Source organism: Geotrypetes seraphini, chromosome 4 (assembly GCF_902459505.1).
Source record: "Geotrypetes seraphini chromosome 4, aGeoSer1.1, whole genome shotgun sequence".
In the NCBI taxonomy this organism is placed as follows: domain Eukaryota; kingdom Metazoa; phylum Chordata; class Amphibia; order Gymnophiona; family Dermophiidae; genus Geotrypetes; species Geotrypetes seraphini.
The window spans coordinates 196,380,265-196,406,682 of NC_047087.1; the positions used below are offsets into that span (position 1 = coordinate 196,380,265).

Below are 26,418 nucleotides of genomic sequence, written 5' to 3' on the forward strand. Positions count from 1 at the left end.
GCTCTTACGCAGCACGAGCGTGTCTCCAGTGGTCTCAAGTTATGACGGATAATTTGTTAGAGGCCGGGGGCGCTGTCCCTTCGGAACTGGCGGATATGGAGTCAGGTTTGGCTTATTTGGCAGATTCCTTATATGATATCATTCGCGCTTCCGCAAAGCAGATGTCGCTTTCGGTGGTTTCTCGCAGGTCTTTATGGCTCCGTCATTGGGCAGCAGATGCAGCGTCTAAGCTGCGGCTGGTGAAACTCCCTTTTAAAGGGGGTTTTTTATTTGGAGAGGATTTGGATAAATTAGTGAAAGATTTTGGTGATACCAAAACTCAGCGGTTACCGGAAGATAGGCCTAGGCTTCCTTTGAAATCCTCGGCGTCCAGGCCACGTTTCAGGGATATGAGGAGATACGGTTCTGGTAAACCTTTCTTCAGGTCCGCTTCAGGTTCTGTCTCTTCTTCAAGACCTAGGTTTCAGCAGAAGCGTTCCTTTCGTACGACGAAGCCTCCTTCAGCTCAACCTGCCCGTGCCCCAGCGAGTCGCACTCCCCAATGACGGGGTCTTGGCCCCCTCCGCCTTTCCCTTAGGAGGTCGGCTTTCAGCCTTTTTGGCGGAGTGGGCCAAGATTACGTCAGATCAGTGGGTGTTGGGGATTATTCAAGACGGCTACAAGTTAGAGTTCGCTTCTCCTGTCGCCGATTCCTTCTTGGTATCCCCGTGCTATGGGGCAGCCAAGGGAGACGCGGTCCGCTTCACTCTTCAAGTGCTCCTGGATCTGGGGGCGGTGGTGCCAGTGCCACCAGAAGAGGTGGGCCTCGGTATTTATTCCCTTTACTTCGTTGTGCCCAAAAAGGGGGGGTCGTTCAGGCCGGTGCTGGATCTCAAAGGGGTCAACAAGTTTCTCAGTGTTCATCATTTCTGCATGGAGACGGTTCACTCTGTCATTGCGGCAGTAAGGCCAGGAGAGTTTCTCACGTCCCTCGATCTCAAAGAGGCGTACCTCCATATTCCGATATGGCCTCCGCATCAACGGTTTCTGCGGTTTGCGATCCTCGGCCAACATTTTCAATTTCGGGCAATGCCCTTTGGCCTGGCGACGGCTCCTCGTACCTTTTCAAAAGTGATGGTGGTGGTGGCAGCTTTTCTGCGCCAGGAAGGAATTCGAGTACACCCTTACTTAGACGACTGGTTGATCCGTGCGTCTTCCATACAGGAAAGTGTGTCGGTGACTCAAAGAGTGATCTCTCTCCTTCAGTCGTTGGGGTGGATCATAAATTTTCCCAAGAGTTCTCTGGCCCCGTCCCAGTCTTTGGTGCATCTGGGGGTCAGATTCGACACTTGTCTGGGGAAGGTGTTTCTACCACGAGATCGGGGAGAGAAATTGCAGTCTCAGATTCGGTGTCTTCTAGAGGCACCCAGACCTCGAATTTGGGATTATGTTCAGGTTCTGGGCTCGATGGTGGCGACGCTAGAGGTGGTTCCCTGGGCTCGGTTCCACATGAGACCTTTACAGAAGTCGCTTCTTTCTCGATGGTCCCCGGCGTCTCTGGACTACAATCGGCGTCTCCAATGGAGTCCTCAGGCGGCTCGCAGCATGCTCTGGTGGCTAAGTGAGTTTCATCTTTTCCGGGGAATGCCGCTAGCGACACCGGATTGGGTCGTGATCACGACGGATGCCAGTCTGCTAGGCTGGGGGCTCAGTGCCGGCAAGCTTCAGCACAGGGAGTGTGGTCCTCGGAGGAGGCCCAATGTTCAATCAATTTACTAGAGCTGAGAGCTATCAGGCGAGCGCTTCGGGCATTTCAGTCCCTCATTCAGGACCGTCCGACCAGGGTCTTCTCGGACAATGTCGCGGCGGTGGCATATATAAATCGTCAGGGGGGTACCCGGAGTCCTCGGTTAGCCGAAGAAGCAATGCGGTTGTTTCGGTGGGTGGAGGTTCATGTTCCGCTTCTGTCGGCAGCTCACATTGCGGGGCACGAAAATGTTCAAGCGGTCTTTCTCAGCAGAAATCTACTCGATCCAGGCGAATGGGAGCTGTCTCCTCGGGCGTTCGATCTGCTGGTCCGTCGGTGGGGGCTTCCAGTGTTAGACCTCATGGCCTCGCCCCGCAATGCAAAGCTACCTCGGTTCTTCAGCAGACGCAAAGAGAGGGGCTCGGAGGGGGTGAACGCATTAGCTCTCCCGTGGCCTCCGAATGCTCTTCTGTATGTATTTCCTCCCTGGCCAATGATAGGTCGAGTGTTGCATCGCATCTCGCTCTTTCAGGGAAGAGTGATCCTGGTGGCTCCGGATTGGCTGCGTCGGCCATGGTACGCGGATCTAATTCAACTTTCAGCAGGCGAGCGGTTAACGTTCCGGGTGACTCCGGACTTACTGACGCAGGGTCCAGTCTCTATAGAAAATCCGGCCCAATTTGGTCTTACGGCCTGGCTATTGAACGGTCGCGGCTGAGAAAGCGGGGCTATTCGGACCAGGTAATTTCCACTCTGCTTCAAGCTAAGAAGCTTTCTACTTCGGCCTCCTATGCTAGAGTCTGGAAAATTTTTGAGTCGTGGTGCGGTAGGCAGGGTATTGCGCCCTTTCGGGCATCTCTATCTGCAATTCTGTCGTTTCTACAGGAGGGTGTCTCTAAAGGATTAGCCTATAACTCTCTGAAAGTGCAAGTAGCGGCCATTGCCTGTTACAGGGGCCGGGTGTCTCGCTCGAAACTCGCATCGCAGCCTGACGTGGTGCGATTTCTCAAGGGGGTTCACCATATCCGGCCGCCGATGAAGCGTACATGTCCGACATGGAATCTTAGACTTGTCCTGGGGAGATTGCAGGTGGCTCCTTTTGAACCTCTGGCTGCGGCAACTTTGAAAGATGTCACGTTGAAAACAGTGTTTTTGGTGGCGTTGGCGTCAGCAAGAAGGGTGTCGGAACTGCAGGCGCTTTCTTGCAGGGAACCTTTTTTGCGTATTTCGGATGCGGGAGTGTCGGTGAGGACAGTGCCGTCCTTCTTTCCGAAGGTGATTTCTTCGTTCCATGTGAACCAGAGTTTATTCCTTCCGTCCTTTCGGAAGGAGGATTGGGGAAGACGGTTCTCGTCTTTGTGTTTACTGGATGTTCGCAGGATAGTTTTACATTATTTGGAAGTGACTAATGACTTTCGTCGCTCAGATCACCTGTTTGTGTTATTCGCAGGAAAAAATAAGGGGATGGCTGCGTCCAAAGCTTCCATTGCTCGTTGGGTCAAAGAGACTATTGCGTCGGCTTATTTGTTGTCTGGGAAACAAGTACCGGAGCAACTGCGGGCTCATTCAACTAGAGCCCTGGCCACGTCTTGGGCGGAATCTGGTGGTCTGGCTCTAGAAGAAATTTGCCGGGCGGCTACGTGGTCGTCTGGAAATACCTTTTCGAAACATTACCGTTTGGATGTGGCTGCCCGTGCGGAGGCTAGTTTTGGCGCTTCGGTGATTGCGGAGGCAGCATTGGCTTCCCACCCAGTTTGAATTTGCTTTGCTACATCCCACTAGTCTCTGGATTCATATGCTGCTTTGCTAAGGAAGGTAAAATTAGGTTCTTACCTGATAATTTTCTTTCCTTTAGAAGCAGCAGATTAATCCAGAGCCCCACCCCAGTGGATTGTATGTCGGTGTGTTCGTTCGCATATTGCAGTTGGGGTATTGTTGGTAATTGTATTTTTTGCATTTCTAAATTACACATGGATTACTGGAATGAAGTTTTGAAGGTGCTCATTCTCCTGTCTTGGGATGCTTGGGCAAGATGCATAACTGAAGCAACAGGAAGAACACCAGGCTTTAAGGCCAACTGTTAATCAGTGTCTCTATCTCCACCTGCTGGTCGATGTGAGCTATACCCACTAGTCTCTGGATTCATCTGCTGCTTCTAAAGGAAAGAAAATTATCAGGTAAGAACCTAATTTTACCATACTTGCCGCAAATGTGCACTGTTTTCTTTGTGCCAGTTTATTACTTATGTTCATGTTTTGCAGAGCAGACCAGTTCAGAAATTGTTTGTTGTTCAGGTATGTTGCTTGGCTTTGGGACTCAAATGCAGGGGAGGCTCTAATTCTCTCTAAGGTAGGAGGAGCATGTGCTTAGAAACATTAGGATTTCTGCAACTCCTGGATTGTGGGAAGGGATTGAACATGTGGAGGGGCATAATAAAAAAATTTTAAAAAAAAAAAAGTCTTAAGTCCCCTTTTGGCCTAGGCCATAAAGGCTGAAAGTAGAAGCAGGGAAAATGTCCATTCTCAAACAAAACGTCCAAAATGAGGTTTTTTTGGGGGAGAATGGCCTACCTCTACATTCAGCAGTTTAAACAGCCATACCATCACTACGTCTACACTTGCAACTCATTATCAAACAAAAAATAGCCTAAGTCCCAAACGCCCAGAACCAGACCTTTTAGGTGAAGCTGGGGCCAGTCCTTCGCCTAAAAGCTGGATTCTGTAACTGGTGTCTGTCAAAAACATCACCGGTTACAAAATCCACCCTCTTCCCCCAGCAACAATCGCGGCAGGAGAGATGGCTGATCTCCCCTGCCACAATGGCGATCCCCCACCCCCCCGAAGTGCCACAGTTCGGGGGGTGGGGGATTGCCATTGCTGCAGGAGAGATGCCCAATCTCTCCTGCTGTTATCCACCCCCCTCTACTCCCCACTAAGATACGGGCAGGAGGGATCCCAGGCCCTCCTGTCCATGATGAACCCGCCCCCCCACGACTGCCCCAATTCTGGTTGGCCCAGGTGCCTAAGACCCGTCCTGTGGGCGGGGCATGAGGTGCCTGGGCCAATCAGGCCCTAAGGCCGGTCATTCTGCAGATGGCGGGGCGGACGGACTTGGGACCCGCCCGTCCATCCGTCCAACTTCTTTCAGGTTAAGGGGGGGTGTCGGAGGTGGGGGGCGATGTCTCAGGGTTGGCTAGGGGGTGTTGCGGAATCGGGTGGGGGTTCAGGGGGGCTGATCGGAGGTGTGGTGGGGAGATTCGTCGTGGGCAGGAGGGCCTGGGATCCCTCCTGCCCGTATCTTAGTGGGGGTGGGAGGTTGCTAGGGCAGGAGGTGTTGGGCTCCCTTCTGCCCGGATCGTGTTGGGTGGGTGTCTTCGGGCAGCAATCTCTCCTGCCCGGATCGTGTCGGGAGGGGGGAGGTTGCCGGGGCAGGAGGGGTTGGGCTCCCTCCTGCCTGATCCAATCGGGGGGGGGGGGGGGGTGGATCACGGCAGGAGAGATTGGCTATCTCTTCTGCTACGATAGTGATCTGAAGTGCCACAGTTGATGGCACTACTGGATATCGTTATTGCGGCAGGGGAGATGAGCCATTTCTCCTGCCACGATCGTTGCGGAGGTGGGTAGGCAGGTTGCCGGGGCCGCTGAGCTGATCGCAGCTGCCACGATCAGCTCAGCGGCCCCTTTTTCGGCACTTATACCTGTTTTCACTTGGTCTAAGTCAAAACGTATAAGTGCCGACTAGGCAACCTGTCTAAACTTTTGGTTATACCTGCTGTATGACTATGTCTAGGTTGGCCCACCTCCCACCCTTTCCCCTCCTCTAAAATCGCCTCTTTTTGCTCTATGCGTTTAGAGGCAGGGGAAAGGCCAAACTGGTTTTAGATATGTCTAAAACCAGCTTTGGTTATGGGTACTTAGACTGATTCATTTTTTTTTCTGTTGGTGTAGAACTTCATTGTGTAGTACTCTCCTTTTCAGGTTCAGTGATTTATATATGAGGTTGCATGCTACCAGTATTACTCTAGTTGCAAGATTTTCAATCCAGTCCTTGAAACACAGGCAAATCAGGATATCCTCATGCATAAAATACACTTACATGCACTACTTCTGTTGTATTCAATCATCTCATGCATCTTCATTGTGAATATCCTGAAAACCTGACTGGATGGATGTATCCTGAGGACTGGGTTAAGAACCTCTGTTAGAGTTTCTCAGTCAAGATCTTGGGTTACATTCGATCAGTAGAAAGCTACAATTAGAGCATGACATGGGGCTGGGGGCAGAGCCTGCGGGGAGAGGGACAAACTTTGTCTCCATGTCATGCTCTATAAACTTGAGACTAGTATCAATATATAAAAACTTAACACATCTTAGACAATTGGCAACTGAATTCAATGATTAAAAAAATCTGCATGAGCTACTTTGGGATTTCAATGAACTACTGTTAAATGACATTATTTTGTGTCTTGTCTGCCATCTGCAGTATCTTCCATCATGTACCCGTGCCCAGCTGCTTAAGCATCTTACTGCTACTGCAACAAATTCATTCATTCATTTAATAGACACTTATTTTCCTGTTCATGCACTACACAGTTTAGGTTCTCTTCTACACCCATGTCTGAAAGTCAATTCAGTTACCTTCCCAGATGTAAAAATATAGACAACTAAATCTTTGGGAGGGTTGTACTAAACCAGATAGAAATGAAAGGCTCTATTTGTGATTATATTATAAACAGTTCCTTTTAAACTTTAATAAACCCCCTCCTTTACTAATGCGTAGCGTGGGTTTTAGTACCACCAGCGGTGGTTACTTTTCAGTCACTGATGGAATTCCTATGAGCGTCGGAGCAGTTGCTGCTGGTGCTAAAACCCACACTACACGTTAGTAAAGGAGGGGGAAAAAGATTTAAATATAAAATCATAAGTGTTTTGAGGCTTGTTTAATGAGGACAGAGCTCACGGGGACAGAGATGGAGCCTATGGAGACAGACTTTGTCCCTTTGTCATTCTCTGGCCAAATTGAAAATGTAAGATTTTCATAGATTTTTATGTAACATATTCCTTCTCTCATATTTTGTGATTTTGCTGAAAGCTTGACTACCTGGGTATGTTCTGATGACTTTGGAACAACTGCCTGGTCTAGATTGATTCTCATTGCATGGTGGTTTAAATCATAGGTGCTCAGTCAATGCTTGAGGTCTGTAACCCTGTCAAGTTTTCAGGATTTCCTCAATGAATATGCATGAACTCTATTTGCATACAACACAGGTCTCCTTTTTATCTCTTTAGTCCAATAAATTGTCACTCATATTCACTGCTTAGGAATCTTTATTGTAAATCAATTTGGTTTACATAAGATTCCTAAACAGTGAGCATTCCCCTTGTTGAAATTTTGCGAGGTACAAGAAACAGGTGGTATTTGTATACAACAGAGGCTTCTCTGCTCATGAGTTGCAAAGGTTTAATAGAAATGAAGTCTTTATCATCTGTTCAAGTGCATCATTTTAACTAATGATAATAATAATAAATGTGTTTATATACTGCAGTACCTCACGGTTCAGTGCGGTTTACAATAAGATATAAAAACAGTGAATTTACACCACAAAACAGTGCATTATATATAAAAATATCATTAAGAAATATTATTAACTTATCTAGATTATATGCATTTATGAAAAAGTTTTAATGATCTTCTAAAGACCTGGTAAGAATTTAAGATCAAACCACTAAAACTTTTGTTCCAAAGTCCTGCCTGAAAGGAATAGGGTTCAATTAAGAAATCTTTTGTATACACAATCTTTTATTGAGGGGGTAAAAAAATAAGGTTGTGTATTTGTGAACGTCTTTTTTCTACTAGTTAAAAATTATCTAAAAAGTAACTTATAGGATGTCTTGCATGTGAAGAATGGAATGCAACACATTTTGTTTGTAATTTCTCTTGGCAGTTGTGGCTCTCCCTCTGCTGGGAAAGGAGCAGTGTGCAAAGGGCCCAGAGATTTGGTGTCAGAATATTCATACTGCTTCACAATGTGGAGCGGTGAATCACTGCCAGCAGATGGTCTGGAACAAGCCTACTGTGGTAAGTTTTTGGTTAAGAAAAGAGTCTTTGTGAAGTGAGTGTTGCTACAATGGAAGACATTTGAATTCTAGTCCAGAGTTTCTCAACTTCAAGCCAAGTACCACCTAAGCTAACAAATATCAACTGAGTACCCCTGACCCCACCCCCATAATTGTAGTGCAATTTCAGCCCCAGTCATCTCAGTGTTCTCTTCTGAGCAGGGTCCGGTCTCAGCCCACATCTTTTTCATGGCATCCAGATTTGAAAATCCTGGTTACATAACCCTGGGAGATCCCCTGAAGCTCCCTCAAAGGGGCGAAAGCCATAACTATACTGTTATCTTATGGATCAAGAGTTCAGAAAATGTTTGCTATACCAAATGTAGACTCCCTGGTAGCTCAGGTGACTAAATGCATGTCCAGTGAGGGAGGAGTGGTGCTGAAAAATACACAGGACCACAGAGTGGATATGGATTGGATTGGTTTATTTATAATCTGCCTTTTAAAAGGCGAAGTACATCAACACATTCATAAATATACATAAATGACATTTCAGTCATTTTACAAAAATTAAAATTGACAACACCAAATTACATGACAAACTGACATAACATTAACATCACCAATGATCCTCCTATCCCAAAAAGATCAGTTCAATGAACATACCATAAAATAGTCATATGGTCCTCAGGAAGCAGTTTGAGGCTCTGACCCTAGGAGTTAAGGCGGTGTCAGCAGCTTCCTTCATAGCACATACATCCTTTCACAGCTGCGTACTCTTGACAGCAGCTGAGCCAGCTCGTGCTGGCAGGGGTAGACTATGTGGCGGACGCAGTCTTGTCATTAGTCATGGCAACAATCTCTGCATATCCCATTTCTACCCGATGCATGCTGTAGATTAGGCAATGGGCGGGTGATTCAACCTCCAAGGCAATGCTTAGCAGACTTCCCTTCAAGGAGCAGATGCTTTTTGTTATAGGTCTGGATGATCTTATGGCCAGTGTGCAAGATCATCATTCCAAATCTGGACAGTAGACCTTGAGCAGTTAGGAGCAGATTCAGGACTGCTTCCAGGATTTATGATGTTTTCACCAGTATGCCTCAGGAGGCTCGTCTTGGACAATCTATCAATGTTTCGTACAGATATTCCTGAAGACTGAAAATCCAGAATCAGGTTTCTAGCACAATGATGCCAGTCCTCCGACCACCCCACAGAAAAATTGGAGTCAGCTATCATTTTTTCAGGAGGCCTGGGAATCCATAACGACATATCTTTGAGTCTTTTGATATTGTCATAGAGGGTTACAAGATAGTTTGCAATACCCTCTGTCCAACTGGTTCATGAATTCTCCTGCAGGCCCACCAGACTGGGTGGTCCAAGTCCGGGCAACATTAAACAGATTGCAAGGGAGGCAACACAGTTATCATGGGTGACTTCAATTATCCAGGGATAGACTGGAACCTAGGCACCTCTGGCTGCAGTAGGAAGACCAAGTTCCTGGATGCTGTAGGCCAGGGGTGTCCAATGTCGGTCCTCGAGGGCCGCAATCCAGTTGGGTTTTCAGGATTTCCCCAATGAATATGCATGAGATTTATTAGCATACAATGAAAGCAGTGCATGCAAATAGATCTCATGCATATTCATTGGGGAAATCCTGAAAACCCGACTGGATTGCGGCCCTCGAGGACCGACATTGGACACCCCTGCTGTAGGTGATTGCTTCCTGCAACAACTTGTCAAGGAAAATATGAGAGGAAATGCAATTCTGGACTTAAATCTAAATGGACTATGAGGACCGGCGCAAGGTGTAGAAGTAGAAAGGAAGCTGGGAAGCAGTGATCACAATATGATCCGCTTCAACCTGCAAAGTCATGCACCTTGGCAGTCAAAATCCATGCAAGACTTACACCCTAAATGGCGAGATCCTAGCAAGGACTGTTGCATAACGGGACTTAAGGGTAATCATCAGTGAAGACATGAAGACTGCCAATCAAGTGGAGCGGGCTTCATCTAAGGCTAGGCAGATCATAGGATGTATACGTAGGAGTTTAGTCAGCCGTAAGCCTGAAGTCATGACGTTGTATAGATCCATGGTGAGGCCCCATCTGGAGTACTGCGTACAATTCTAGAGGCCTCATTACCGCAAGGATGTACTGAGGCTTGAGTCAGTCCAGCAAATGGCCACCCGGATGGTCTCGGGACTCAAGGATCTCCCGTACGAGGAACGGCTGGATAAATTACGCCTATACTCGAGGAACGCAGAGAGTTGGAAGACATGATCGAGACGTTCAAATACCTCACGGGCCGTATTGAGGTAGAAGAGGATATCTTCTTTTTCAAAGGTCCGACGGCGACAAGAGGACATCCATGGAAAATCAGGGGCGGTAAATTGCACAGCGACACCAGGAAATACTTTTTCACCGAAAGAGTGGTTGATCGCTGGAATTAACTTCCACTTCAGGTGATCGAAGCAAGCAGTATGCCTGATTTTAAGAAGAAATGGGATCGTCACGTGGGATCTCTACACAGAGTTAAATAGGGGAGGGTCATTAGAGTGGGAAGACTAGATGGGCCGCGGCCTTTATCTGCTGTCTTTTTCTATGTTTCTATGTAACCTGGACAAAGGGGCATAACATCGATCCAGAACGATGACCACGGCACTGAACTTCCGAAAAGGGAATTACGAAGGGATGAGACTCATGGTGGGGAAGAAGAGGATAAGCAATGTAAAAACATTAGAGCAAGCATGGTCCCTTTTTAAGGACACAGTCACTGAGGCGCAAAATCTATATATACCGCGTATCAACAAGGGATCCAAGAGGAAAAAACAAGGAACCGCCGTGGCTCACTGTAGTGGTGAAAGAAGCGATCAGAGGAATTAATGGATCTCTCCCTTTTCTAAATTTGTGGTCTAAGAAGGATAATAATTGAAATGCCACATTATCTTGTTTCTTTTTGATGTTTTTATTTTCTGTATTTCTGTAACAAGTGTATTACTTGTGATATTTTTCAAATTAATAAAAATAAAGATAAAATAAAAGAAGCGATCAGAGACAAGAAGACTTTGTTTAAGGAATGGAAAAGGTCAAAAACGGACGAAAACTGGAAAAAGCACGAACGACATCAAAGCAGGTGCCATAAGGTGGTAAGAAAGGCCAAAAGAGACTACGAGGAAAAAATAGCCAAGGAGGCAAAAAACTTCAAGCTGCTCTTTCCGATATATTAAGGGGAAACGACCTGTAAATGAAGCGGTGGGGCTGTTGGATGACCATGGAATAAAGGGAGTGCTAAAGGAGAACAAAGCCATTGCTGACAAATTGAACACATTTTTTGCGTTTATATTTACTGAAGAGGATATACATAACATACCGGAAGCCAACAGGCTATAAGCAGGAAACGAAAACAGGAAACTGACAGGGTTGATGGTCAGTCTAGAAGAGGTATGCAGGCAGATTGATAGGCTTAAAAACGATAAATCCCTGGGACCGGATGGCATCCATCCGAAGGTAATCGAGGAACTGAAAGGGGATATAGCTGAACTGCTTCAACTAAGAGCCAACCTGTTGATCAAATCAGGAAGGATTCCAGAAGGATTCCGGAAGACTGGAACATGGCGAATGTTACGCTGATCTTCAAGAAAGGTTCGAGGGGAGATCTGGGAAACTACAGACCGGTGAGTCTGACCTTGGTACCGAGAAAGATGGTAGAGGCGCTGATAAAGGACCGCATCTTTGATCACCTTGATGGACACAATCTGATAAGGACCAGCCAGCACAGCTTCAGCAAAGGAAGATCTTGCTTGACAAACTTGCTGCACTTCTTCGAGGGAGTAAACAGGCAGATAGACAAGGGTGACCACAGTCTCTAGGAAAAGGAATTCCACTTTAGATTGATTTCCTGGATCACCTTGACAATGTATGCCAGCCTCTTAGGCTGGGGGGAGCACTGCAGTGGTTGCTTAATGCAAGGTGAACGGACACTATCTCAGCAGAAGTGGTTGATCGACAGGCTAGAACTGAAAGTGGTCCACCTGGCTATGCAAAACTACTGTTGGTGCTGGAAGGCAGAGCCATAGGTTTCCTAAGGCTACTGTCATGGTATTGTCTATGTCAACCAGCATGGAGGCACCAGAAGCACATCGCTGCAACTAGAGGCAAAACTACTGTTCACTTGGGTAGAAAAACACCTGGCCATCACAGCAGCACATGTAGTCAAGAGTGGACAATGTGCATGCAATCAGACTACCTCAGCAGGCAGACATTGGACCCGGGTGATTGGTTGTTAACCCTAAGGGCGTTTCAGGACATGTTAAACGCTGGAGTCATTCGATGTTTGATCTGGTGGCAACGGCAAACAGCAACAAAGTGTCTTGGTTTTTCAACGAAGATACGAAGCTGGAAGTACAACTTTGGCCAAAGTCTGAACCATGTGTTTCCTCCATGGCTCCTGATAGGCCGGGTGATCTATTGCATAGCATCTTGCCCAGGGAGGGTGATCATCGTGGCCCTGGATTGGCCCAGGTATGCAGATCTAGTATGCCTACAAGTTGTCGGAACTCTCCAACTCCAGGTGTATTTGGATTTGCTCACACGGGGGCTGATTGCCCTAGAAGATCTGGGTCGCTTCGGTCTTAAGGAATGGCCCTTGAGCATGTGGCACTAGCCAAGAAAAGGATATTCAGAAGTGATTATTGCCACCCTGCTGAAGGCCAAAAAGCCATTCACTCTTTCCACGTATGCCAAGGCATGGGACACTTGTGCTATAAAGAGGATCTAGAGCCCGACAAAGCCCCCAGTATAGTCAGTACTGGCCTTCCTTCAAGAGGGCCTGGAAAAGGGATTAGCAGTGGCATCCCTTAAGGTGCAGATGGCAGGTCTTAGAGGCTGAGAGAAGCGAGTCTATTGAGCAGCTTACCCAGACTTCATTAGATTATTTAAAGGAGTCCTGAGGCTTAGGCTGCCAATCTGAGATCCTTTCCCTTCCTGGAATCTCAACATTGTGTTGGAACAGTGTTCTTCAACCTTTTGACACTTATGGACTGGTGGAAATAAAATAATTATTTTGTGGACCGGCACAGAAGCTGGTCCGAAGACGCCACGTTAATCACCATGGACCGGCGGCTGAAGAATGCTGTCTTGGGCCTGATGGACATGCCAGCCCTGCAGACACTGCCAGTTGAAGAACACTGTGTGTAGGTCTTAGGAGGGCCCCATATGAGCCCTTGGAGGAAGCTTCTCTCATGGATCGTATGATCAAAATGATATTCCTAGTTGCAATTACCTCAGCAAGAAGAGTCTCAGTATTTCAAATTTTGTTGTACAGGGAACTGTTTCTAAGGATCACAGAAGCAGGAGTGACCTTGCGTGTATAGTACCTTCCTTTTTGCCAAAGGTTGTTTCAGCATTTCACATCAACCAGGAAGTCAGACTACCATCCTTTCAACCTACAGGTTCTAAGAGAAAAGACAAGGCTTTAAAGCTTCTGGATATCTGCAGAGTTCTCTTGCGTTTCCTGGAAATGACTAACAAATTTCATCTAACGGACCATCTTTGTTCTAACCAAAGTCAAGATGAGACAGACCAGCTTCCAAGGCCACAATTTCTAGGTGGATTTGGACAACGATCTCTGCCTATATTGTCTGTGGCAAACAACCTCCAGTATCATTGAAAGCACATTTGTCAAGGAGTGCCTCTTGGATATAATTTCAGGTAACACCAGCAGAGCAAATATGTAGATCTGCGACATGGTTTTCCCTTCATATGTTCACCAAATTCTATTGGGGAGACGTGGTAGTACAAGAGGATTCCACCTTTTGAATCCTCTGTAGTGAGAGTAGGTTTCTCTCTCCCATCTGGGACTTTGTGGACTGCTTAGGTACATCCCTAAGGTTCAGTATGCCATCCCTATTGCATTGGAAAAGGAAATTAGGTTCTTATCTTGGTAATATCTTTTCCAGTATTTAGGGATGGTATGCTGAACCCCCTTACTCCCCCTCCCCAATAATTTCTGGTATGCCTTTTTCTGCTTCATAGTCCTCTCCATAGCTAAGACTTTACTGTCGGTCAAACTTTGGGTTCAGAATCATTTTGTAAATAGAATTTCAACAGAACTGAACTTCACTAATGTTCAGGCTGTTGCTTTTTTGACGAGTTTTACTGTTAAATAGCAGTGTTCATTCACTTTATAAATTGTAGTTTCATTATTGTCAGTGTTTTATGAGCAGATCAGAACCTTGGTTCAGGGAATTCCCCATGTCCCTCCTTCTCCTATCCTTTTCTGTAGAGCTCTCACATGCTTTGGTATGAAATGAAGGGGGCAGCAGAGATTGGGGAGGAGAAGGAGGTGTTCAAAAGCTGTGATCGACATCTTTCCGCAGTATGCTCGTGAGAATAAGTGTACCCTATGGTTAAGCATACCATCCCTATCTACTGGAAAAGATATTATCTCTAACCAGTGTGTTATCTTAACAGTTGGTCTTGAAGTTGGTGAGACTGACGGTAGGAAGGTTGAAAATGTAAACAATGTACCAGTTCTGGGGCACTACCTTGTATTATTTTTTTTTTAAACCCATAATATAGGTAAAAAAAATCCTTTACCTGAAATTCTAAAATCTGAAAAGCTCCAAAAACCGAAATTTGATGCAAACCAGAAGTAGTCAGTTTCTCCGTGACATCCAAAACCAAACGCAGATGCATGCTTTTCTCCTGATCTTTGCACAATTCAAGTCAGAGGGCTGGAAAATGCAGAGAAGAGCTGTAGATTCCACTCAGGGTGGCAGTGAGAAGCAGAAAAGGAAGTGTTGATCTCTGTCAATAGCACAGAAAGTTAATGTATTGAAGCTTGATGAAGGTATGTGTCTGTACACTGACTGAAGAATATGGTGTGAGAACAACAACCATATGACTTAAAAAGTTGTGGATGTTTTATAGTGAGAGTGGTGACCAGAAATTGAGAACCAGCAAAAACATTGCATAGGACATAAGACAAAGATTTAGATCATGTGCTGATTGAGTGGGTTTGGCAAAGAAGGCGTGAACACATGCCATTAACTGGTTTGATAGTAATGAAGCAAGCCCAAAATACAATCAAGAACTGAACATAGATGGCGAGTGTGACTGTTCAGAAGGTTGGCTTCAGAAATTTAAGAAGTGCTGAAAGTTACATCAATGAATTTTCTAAGAGAATATCTAATGGAAACCTTGGTCCTGAACAAATTTACAGTGCTAATGAAATAGCTCTACTGGTGATACGAGTATGTTCCTAGAAAAACATTGACAATCACTGATGAACAAGCACCATCTGGTTTTAAGGACACAAAGGACAGTCCTTCGACTGAGCCTGCATGCGGAAGCTCTCCCCTAGAATCAGTAGACTTTTTTTTTTCCCTACTGAGCATGTGCGGATTACCTTCCCTCTGGGATGACGCCTTCCAACTGTCAGTTATATAAGTAGCTAATTGAAATAGTGACAAGAGGGGATGGCGGGCAAGTGTCCCTTGCTTTCTACGGAGAACACCTGTTACAGGTATGCAACTTGGCTTTCTCCAGGGACAAGCAGAGGTAATGCAGCCACACTTGCTGGTCAGTCCCTAGCTGAAAAGTGAGGTGGGTGGAGGTACAGGACTACAATGCAAATAACAGGATAACTGTTCTTGCATGTAACAAAGCTTCGAGCACCCACAAATAAAGTTTGCAGTGATTGGAAAAAGCCAACATCCTTGATGTTGGAAGAGTGTATGTCATCTACCTGCGGAGTATTATGCTAACAAAGCATGGGTAATCAGAGAAACATTTAGTGATTGGTTCCATAACCACTCTGCCAGTAACAAGAGCTCATTGTAGAGAAGCTGAACTAGAGCTCAATTTTTTTAACTAGTTCTAGGAACTGCTCTGTACATCCATCTCAAGAACTTCTTGTGAAAAGTGTTTCTGCCATTTACTTCCCACTCAATGTTGACATCCTTACTATATGGCCTTGTGACCAAAGAATTTTGCATTCCATGAAGACCAAGTATAAAGACTTTTGTGTTTTCTAAATTGCATGCATGATGCAATTAACAGACACACAAAAATTCAAGACTTTCTCATGGGGTTCAAATTATTTTGCTTTGAATGTTATAATTTTTTTGTGTGTTTGTTTTTTTTTTGCTTGGGTTCTTCTGTTCTTCGAGCATTCTCTGGGACTTTGGTGCTGTAGAACTTCTAGTTACGTTGATCTGTACCAGACTCCTCAATGGTTTCCACTTTTTTTTCCACCACTATCCTGCTGAATATAGTTCCACACCACCTCATTTGAGAGTAGAACTGATCTGTATTTAAATTCATATCTTTTTTTCTTTTGAAAAAAACAACAACCCATATTAAATTAAATATTATTATAATATTATAAATGTAAACAACAATAGGATCATTTACATATTATAGTACTTAGGGGAGTCTTTATTTTCTCATTGAAATTTATGATTTGGGGGCATTATAAGCTTGTAATATATAAATATATAAAATCATATGTATTATGTATAATTTTAATAGGTATAACTTAATAACAATAGTACCTAAAGGAGGGTAATAGATTAATGTGGGTTAGAGGTGGAAATAAACTGGAAAAGTAAAAAGAAATGCATTTGATTATGATATAATAGGGAATATTAAGAGATTAGTTGGTAATATAATTTATGAATGGAAAATAAATATATTTAGGTAGTTCATTATTATTGGTTCAGCTAATTGACTAGATAATATGAAAGAGTATGGGCATGTATTAGATCCAATGAAAAACTCAATATTTTCATTGCTAGGATGGAGGAAAATTGAAAACGGTTTGGACATTATAATAAATATAGGATTTAAGTGTATTTATAACATCTATAAGTTATGTAGAGAGATCTTGTGTTTATTGGGTATATGAAATATTTGTGCATGATTTAGTCTAAATCAAAATTTGCTTTGAATTAATGTAAGTGCCTTGTGAATTGGAAAAGATAACAAATTTAGGTCTAATATCTTTATAACATCTAAGGTCATTAGTAACATATGAGAATAGTTGTGGATAAGCCTGGGGGGAGTTTTAAAATCACTTGTCTATATGGGTGTTCTCAAGCATTCGTATTATTTATATGGGGGGGGAGGGGTTAAGGGGTGTATGGATGTGTAAGGATACAACAAAGGGAAGGTAGGAAAATGAATTTCTGTAGGTTTTCTTTGAAGCTCAGGTTAATAATAATCATAAAATGAATCTTAAAATCTTTTCATTAAATGTCAATGGGCAAAATCACCCTATTTAAGTGGAAAAAAACACTTAATTTTTTGAAACAGCAGGCTGCAGATATATATTTTATACAGGAGTCACATCTATGTGAAGTAGAATCAAAAAAGCTGGAAGAAGGATGGGTAAAGCATTGTTTCTATGCTCCGGCGGTAGGGAAAAAAGGAGAAGTGGCTATTCCGGTCCATAAGAGATGTATGGCTATATTCACTTTAAAAGATAAAGATCCCTCAGGAAGGTGGGTGCATGTGCAAATGAGATCTGGGAAAAATTATTTGGCGCTCTTTAATATCTACACCCCTAATTCTAATCAATCAGAATTTTTTTATATCTCTTCAGAAACTGTTGCCACTGGCTACTTCTAAAATACTAGTTGCTGGGGACTTTAATGCTGTCATGGATCTATTGATGGATAAAAATTCTAGCAGGGTAATTAAGTCAATGGGGTTAGATAATGGTACAGTCTTGTGGTTTAAAAGATATATGGAGGATCCTACATTTTAATGTTTGGGAATTTTCATTTTGTTCCCATGTTCATAATTCATTTTCAAGAATAGACTATTTTTGTTTCAGATTTATTAGTACAAAATGTGATAAAAGCTAACATAGACCCAATTGTCTTATCAGATCATAGTGGTGTCTGGATTGAATTGAGGGTTGATGAAGATGATATGGGAAGACCTTTTTGGAGATTCAATAATACATTGCTTGCAGATTCAAAATTTCTTGAAGAAATTCAACAAAAAATGGAGGAATATTTTCAAATCAATGTATCAAAAGAAATTTCAGAGGAAATATTATGGGATGCGCTTAAAGCAGCCATAAGGGGCAGATTATTTCATTTGTGGCACATGTTAGGAAAAAACTTTATATGGAATTTGCTATTTTGCAAAAAGAGATTAAGGAATTGGAGGCAAAATTAACAGTAAAGTGGGGATATGATACTTTACAAGCCCTACTAAAAGTTAAATATAAATATAATGAGATTTCCTCACAGTTTGCAAGGAAAGATTTGTTTTCTCAACAAGCTCTGTATTATGGAAACTCGAATAAAGCGGGAAGATTATTGACTAATTACCTCAAAGCGAAAAAAATGAAAGTAAAAATTGTTGCGATCAGTGTTCTCCCCAGAAATTTTTTCTAGCCGGGTGGCATGAAAAAGTAGCTGGGTGAGGCGGGATGGGGAAATTTGGTGGTGGGGAAAATTAACCCCCTCTTATACTAAGGTGTGCTAACATTTTTAGCACGTACAAACTCCCGCGCTACGCGGGAAAACTAACGCCAGCTCAATGCTGGCATTAGCGTCTAGCACACGTGGTAATTCTGCGTGCGATAAACACACACTAAAACCATTTTCTCAACTTAGTAAAAGGAGCCCTAAATGTATACTATTTTTATTAGTTAATTATTATTATTTTTCAATGCTCAATATGACTTCCTTTTTAAGGTTTGACACTTGTGCCAGAATATTTTTACTAAATTTAAGAAGCATCCAATGCTAGAAGGGAATAATTAGATATTTGCCCTCTTTCAAATGGTATAGAGGTTTAAAAAAGGGAAAGGTGTTATGTCAGGTTTAATCTAGCCATTTATTTCTGCATGAATTTAAACAACTAAAAAAAAGATAAATATAGCTCATCCAGTCTTACAAGAATGGCTCTACAGCAGGAGTGTCCACACTTTTTGGGCTTGTGAGCTACTTTTAAAATGACCAAGTCAAAATGATTTACCAACAATAAAATTTTAAAAAACACAAAGCACACTGTACGCAGAGAAAATGTTAATTATCATTTATATTCCAGGGTTTTATCAAAGAGGTCAATGCAGATGACTCTATGCAATGTCACCTCAGTAAGAACTATACAAAAATAGACAAATATACCCCCTCCCTTTTTACTAAACCACAATAGTGGTTTTTAGCACAGGGAGATGCGCTGAATGCCCTGCACTGCTCTTGATACTCATAGGCTCCCTGCGCTAAAAACCGCTATTGTGGTTTAGTAAAAGGGGGCCATAGTGCAAAATATAGACAGCAGATATAAATTCTCAAAACGGATACATTTTGATCACTAAATTGAAAATAAAATAATTTTCCTACCTTTTTGTCTGGTGATTTCATGAGTCTCTGGTTGCACTTCCTTCTTCTGACTGTAAATCCAATATTTCTTTCTTTCTGCCACTTCCCTTTTCTTTCTGTCTCTCTTTCTTTCTCTATCCCCCTGACTGCTTGTTTCTCTCTCCCCCTACCCCCTCTTTATTTCTGCCTTTCTTTCTCTCTCTTTCTTCCCCTGCCTGTCTTTCTTTCTCTCTCCCCCTGCCCCCCCAAGCCATCGTGCCGATTTCTCCACTTCCCTGATTCTTTCACTACCCCCTAAGCCACAACGCCGATTTCTCCCTGCTGCTTCCGTGAGCTAGGCCAGGCACGTACAAGCGCCGGACTCACAAGACTTCACCTCTGATGTCAATTCTAATGTCGGAGAGGAAATTCCAGGCCAGCCAGGCAGCGATTGGCTGGCTCAGAACTACCTCTCCGACATCAGAATTGACATTGGAGGTGAAGTCTTGTGAGTCTGGCAGTTGTATGCGCCTGGCCTGGCTCGGGGAGGCAGGAAGAAAGATTTCAAAGGCAATGCAATCGACTTACATTGCCTTTGCGATCTACTGGTTGATCGCGATCGACCATTTGGGCACCCCTGCTGTTATGATATCCTGTCCTGACCTGAGGAAAGGGGTTTAGTCCCAAAAAACTGCCTTATTTCAATTTCCTATTTATAAACTTTAATTAATACAGTTACAATACTACTTGATTCTAAGTAAAGCAACAATTTTTTTTTCTACCTTTTGTCATTTCTGCTTTAATCGTCTTCTCTTCGCTCTCTTCTTTCTATTCAGCATTTGTCCTCACTCCCTTCCATGCAATATCTGTCCTCTCTTTGCCCCTTCCACCCAGCCTCTGCCCTCTCTCTCTCTACCCCTTCCATCCACTGTCCACCTTCTCTCTGCCTCTTGCATCCACTGTCTGCCCTTTCTCTGTTCCATATGGCATCTTCCCTCTTTCTATGTCCCTTCAATAAACTGTATATCCTGTGCCCTTTCTCTCCTTTGTACATGATTCATTTCAGCTTCACCCCCTCCCCTATGCTCTGGTATCTCTCTCTTCTCCTTTCCTTCCTTCCTTCCCACTCCACCCCACCCCATGGTCTGGCATCGCTATCTCCTTCCCTTTTCTCCCCCATGCCCTGGCATCTCCCTCCCCCCCTCCCCCCATATGCGCTGACATCTCTCCCTCCCTCAATGGTCTGGTAGATCCTTTCCTTTCCCTCTATCCCATAGTCTTGGTGTCTCTTGCCTCTCCTCTCCCTTACCTGGTCTTCCTTATCCCCTCTCTCTCCCCAATTGGGTGCTGCTGCAGCAGCTCATCCCCCCTCCCCCTCCCCAATTGGGTGCTGATGCAGCACTTTTCTTCCTCTCCCCCCTCCCCCCTCCCCATTGGGTGCACCAGCTTTTATCTTCCCCCTCCCCCCCAAATTGGGTGCAGCAGCAACATTTCTCTTCCCTTCCCCCCAGAATGGATGCAGCAGCAGAATATTTCTCTTCCCCCTCCCCTATTCGATACAGCAGCAGCATTTCTCTTCCCATCCCTCCCAGCTTACAACTTACTGCTTTTACTTGCTTCGGGCCTTCCTCGCTGCCGGGTCCTGCCTTCGCAGAAACAGAAAGTAGGCAGGACCTGGCAACGAGGAAGGCTCAAAGCAAGTAAAGCATGCTGGCAAAAAAGGCAGGCGTCAAAACAAATTTTTGGCGGAGTCAGCCCGGAAAGGAGCATCGGCGGCAGCAGAAGGATTCGCCGGGCGGTCATCTTAATTAGCTGGGCGGTGCGCCCGGTTAAAAGGCCCTGAGGAGAACACTGGTTGCGATTAAAGACGAAAAAGGTGACATTCATTTACAAATTGGAAATATTCTAAAACAATTTGAATTTTTACAAAACTTTGCATTCTTCTGAGCTTTATTCAAATAAAGAAAAGGATGGTATAGAATTTTTAAGGGTCTTAAAATTCCCGAGTGTTCCGCCACTAATTTCTGACAGGTGGGATGATAAGTAACACTCAGAAAAGCACCCATACAATATAAAGCATAAACAATAACACTTTATTATACATATATAAGAATTAAATATAAAATAGCATCACCTTGACCCCATATAACGACCATCTTCACCATTGGGAATCCCTGCAATAGATAGATGGGTGGACCAAAGGACTGTCCCTTGAGACGTGGATTCTCCCTCCAAACGTCATGGATTCCAAGGTTAGAGGCAAATCCCGTCTTTTATATTGGGTGAAAAGCTGGGAAAACTGCTTGCCTCTTAGTAAGACAGCTGGTACTGGTCCTTTGTTATTTGTTTTGGCAACTCCTAGGTCAAAAAGGTCAACATAGCAGATATTTGTCACTGTCCCTTTCTTTTTGATGTATTTTCCCATCTGTCTTTACTGATGATCATCTGGTTTTACTGTCCTTTGAAAATCAATGAGGTCAGGATGTTAGCTCAGCTGTCCTTTTGAGATCAAGGAGGTCAGATCTCAGATAAGCAAGGTTATTGTAGAGACCATCTGGTCTTACTGTCCTGTGGAGATCAAAGAGGTCAGGATCTCAAATAAGCAAGGAGGTATTGCAGTTTATTGTCTCTTTGATGCTATCCAGTTGTCACTCAAATAAAGGAAGTCAGGATCTCAAATAAGCAAGGTTATTGTAGAGACCATCTGGTCTTACTGTTCTTTGGAGGTCAGGATGTCAGGTAAGCAGATTTGAGGATACATATCAGTAATATTCTGAACATGTCAGTAAGTAATATGCTGAACATGTCAGTAATATGCTGAGGTATAACACCGAGCATATGAAAGGTAGTCTCGAAGTGCCCATATTGATAAAGGAATTGCAAACAGCATTGAAGTCCCTTAGAGTTGGATCCGCTCCAGGTGGTGATGGTTTCACGGTGGAATTTTATAAATCATTTCAAATTATCCTATTACCTTATTTGCTAAATCTATATCAGGCTCAACTAACTAAAGATTGCATATTAGGTACTATGGCAGAATCCTTAACTATTGTTTTGCCGAAGCCAAATAAAGATCTTATGTTGGTTTCAAATTACAGACCTATTTCTTTGATTAATGTAGATGGTAAACTGTTGGCTAAGTTATACGCTTAGCTAAGGCTCTCCCTTATATCATCAGAATGTACCAAACGGGGTTCTTCTAATAACACTAGATTGGTGTTACATATGTTAAATCTATCAAATCTATTATGGATGATCCAGCCTTCTCTGTAATTGAGAAATTGATATTAATTCTTCATATCAATGTAATAAATAAAGTTGTCTTGTATTATTAATAATTGATAGAAGGGTGGGTGGGTAAAGTTATGGTTCTATATACTAATTGTATAAAATGGTGTAATCTCTAATATTTTTCTGTATTCAATCAAATGTACTACATTGTTGTATACAAAAAAAAAAGACTTATTTGAAGACCACGTTGAAAAAAAAAAAAAAGAAAAGTGTTTTGAATAATGGTGGAGTTTTTTTGGTCTATTATTGTGTGCTCATTTGACTACTTCAGGCTTGCTTGGATTAAACTGAGCACTGTGAACACCGAGGCCTTTTTTCTGTACACTTGAGAAGGTTGAATATGTACAGAAGAGGTATTTGATTGATATTTTCATTCTCTTGTCCTTTTTGTATATTTTCTCTTTGTATACATTAGCCATTTGCCAGGTTTCCACCTCCTTAAACTTATTCCCTGATTGCTACCTATAATTCTAATTCTTTTTTTTAAATCTGCTTTCATTTATCTGCTGTAGTCAGTCTGCACTATCACTAAATGCTCTACTTTCCATGACAGAATAACACGCTCCTGATGAAGTTGTCTCCCGAATGTATTGTCTGTGAGCTATATATGACAGAAGTTGGTAAAAGTCTGGAAAACAACACAATTAAGGTATGAACTATTTGGGCACTTTGGATAGTGAGCCAGAGATACAACTAGTGTTTTTAGTGGGATGTGGGGGTTTGAGCAGTATTTCTCAACTTCAATCCAAGTACCCCTTAAGCCTAACAAATACCAACTGAGTACCCCTGCTCAAGTTACACCTCCATTATAATAGTACTAATTGTAATGCAATTTCTTCCATCCATTTTCCTTATACACACAATATAATTTTATTAATACATAATAGTAACCACTAGTGCTGCCCGATTCACGATTCGAATCGGTTCACCGATTCACTCAGGTGAATCGATTCGAATCGATTTAAATTTTTTTAAAAAAATCAGCTTCCCGATACGGACCCTTCCCCTCGCCCCCCTAAAGCAGGAGTGGCAGCACTGCTCTTGCTGGCTGGCCGCTGCCGCACCTGTTTTAGAGGGCGAGGAGGGAGGGTCAGTCGGGAAGTGCTGCAGTTCAGCTTCCCTCCTGGCCTACCTGAAGCACTGCTCCCCCCAAGACTGCGCACCCCCCCCCCCCAGGGAAGGCCTCCATGTTGCTCCTGGCCTCCCCGAACCATTTACCTTATTGCTGGAGCCTGCAGCCGAAGATCGTGGTTACAGCGTCTTTGTGCTCTGAGCTGTTTCCTCCACTGCGATCCTGTTTCCTCCACTGCACAAAGACGCTGTAACCGTGATCTTCGGCTGCAGGCTCCAGCAGTAAGGTAAACGGTTCAGGGAGGCCAGGAGCAACACGGAGGCCTTCCCGGGGGTGGGGTGGGGTTGGGGAGGGAGTGCGCAATCTTTTGGGGGGGCAGTCCTTCAGGGGGTGAGACAGGCCTTAGGGGGGTGCAGGCCTTCAAGGGGGAACAGGCTTTTAAGGGGGGACAAGAATTCAAAGGGGGGACAGGAATTCAAAGGGGGGACAGGCCAGTGATGGTGGCATAGGCCCTCAGGAGGGGACAGGCAGGCCTTCGTGGGGGGGGCAGTCCTTCAGGGGGTGAGACAGGCCTGGGGGGCACAGGCCTTGGGGGGTGCAGGCCTTTAAGGGGGGAACAGTCTTTTAAGGGGGGGACAGGCCTTCAAAGGGGGGGACAGGCCAGGGATGGCGGCATAGGCCTTCAGGGGGACAAGCAGGCCTTCAGGGGGCAGTCCTTCAGGGGGTGGGAGAGGCCATGGGGGGTTGCAGGCCTTTTAGGGGGGGACTGGCCTTTTAGGGGGGGAGAGGCCTTTAAGGGGGGACAGGCCAGGGATGGTGGCATAGGCCTTCAGGGGGGCAGGCAGGCCTTCGGGGAGGCAGTCCTTCAGGGGGTGGGACAGACCTTGGGAGGTGCAGGCCTTCAAGGGGATAACAGGCCTTTAGGGGGAGGATAGGCCAGGGATGGTGGCATAGGCCTTCAGGGGGGACAGGCAGGCCTTCGGGGGGGCAATCCTTCAGGGGGTGGGACAGGCCTTGGGGGGTGCAGGCCTTTAAGGGGGGGGGAAAGGCCTTCAAAAAGGGGACAGGCCAGGGATGGTGGCATAGGCCTTCAGGGGGAACAGGCAGGCCTTCAAGGGGGAGGAGCAGGCCTTCAGGGGGGATAGACCTTCAAGGGAGGGGGCCCCTGGTGTAGAAGTACACGGAGGGAGGGAATGGGGGTTCAAAGAGACGTGCATATGCCAGACTTTGGGGGGAAGAAATAATGGGTCTAAAAATAGAGGAGAGGGAGAGAGATGTTGGACAATGGGATTTAGGGAGGGAAGGAAAAGAAAGGGAGAGAAGTTGGACACAAGGGATGGTGTGGAGGGGAAGGATAGAGATACTGGATAGGAGGGTAGTTGGGAAAAGAAAAGTAGAGATGATGGACCCTGGGGTGGTGGGGAAGGAGGGAGAGATGCTTGATGAAATGGTAGTTAAGAAAAGGTGTATCTGTGGATGGAGATGAAAAAAAAGAAAGATGCCAGACCTCCGGAGGAGGGAAGGGAAACGGAAGGGGAGGACAGAGATGAAAGATGGATGGTTAGCAGGGAGAAAGAAAAAAGAAGGAGACCCTGGCAAGCAAGTTATCAGAAGACAACCAGAGCCTGGGACCAACAAGATTTGAATAATGACCAGACAACAAAAGGTAGAAAAACTAATTTTATTTTCCATTTTGTGATTACAGTATGTCAGATTTGAAACGTGTATCCTGCCAGAGCAGGTGTTAGACCGCAAACGTGGGCTAGGATTTAAGAGAGAGAGGAAAAGTGTTTTTTGCTGATTTATTTTGTTTACACCACAGCGCCAGTGTGGTTAGGAGAAGGCAAAGGGGGTGAAGAGGCTATAAAAAACACCCAATTGGGCAGGAAAATCGAATTGAATCGAAAAACCAATTCAGTAGGCTGAATCGGGCAGCACTAGTAACCACAAAATAACCCTCCCCCCCAAAAGCACACTGTGTTCACAGAGAAAATGTCAATTATTTATATTGGGGGGGGTCAAAGAGGTCAAGGCAGATGACTTTAAAATATGCAAAGTCATTTCAATAACAACTATAGAAAAATAGACAAATATAGTGTAAAATATAGACAGCAGATATATTCTCAAAACTGACTTTTTTTTTTGGAATCATGTTTATTAAGGAATCAAAGGCAATCAGGCAACAAGAAACAATACAGAGCATCTGTACGGTGCCTTTACAGTTTATGTTCATCATTTAGATGGAGGCCAATGTTTAGAAGAGTACTATGTTGATTCTAGCCAATCTTGATTGATGGATGGTATTCTGCGGTACTGTTCAACTTTTCTTCCATATTATTGCTTGTATTCTGCACTTTCGCAGATGCTCTGTATTGTTTGACATATTTTGATCACTAAATTGAAAATAAACTCATTTTTCCTATATTAATTGTCTTTTGATTTCATGAGTCTCTGGTTGCACTTCCTTCTGACTGTGCATCCAATATTTCTTTCTTTTTGCTTCCTGCATGTTTCCTCTCCTCCAGACCTCATTCTATTCCCCAACAAACATTTCTTTCTGTCCCTCCATGAGTTCAACTTTTCTTCCTCTCTTCTCTGTCCCCATTGGCAACATGTCTCCCTCTCTCTCTCTCTCTCATTACCTCCCCTGCTGCAAAGGGAGTGGGGAAAGAGAGATCCAGGGTGTATCTCTCCCACTCCCTCTACTGCCACTTTCAACTTTTCTCCCTCCTTTTCACCAGTCCATCTCTTTCTCTCTGCTTCCTGCACGCTTCCTCTCATCCAGTTCTCATTCCCTCCCCCAACCAACATCTCTCTCTGTCCCTCCATGAGTTCAACTGCCGATATCATGATGAGATTCAATAATGATTTGCTAACCTCCCCTTGCCCCTGATTCGATGCCGATTCAGCTCGCCTCCGACTCCAACCTAAAGTAGCATTGGTAAACAGGCT

At 44.3% G+C, this 26,418-nt stretch overlaps 1 protein-coding gene across 5 annotated transcripts in view; it reads left to right on the forward strand.

The window, feature by feature from the left end:
- LOC117360021 (prosaposin-like) overlaps positions 1-26,418 on the forward strand; it is a 160,229-nt gene that overhangs the window by 23,152 nt on the left and 110,659 nt on the right. For all 5 annotated transcript variants that reach the window (XM_033943565.1, XM_033943567.1, XM_033943569.1 and 2 more), the window contains exons 2-3: positions 7,671-7,804; positions 22,948-23,043. In XM_033943565.1, coding sequence (XP_033799456.1) covers positions 7,671-7,804; positions 22,948-23,043 — 230 coding nt within the window. The remainder of the gene's footprint in view (positions 1-7,670; positions 7,805-22,947; positions 23,044-26,418) is intronic.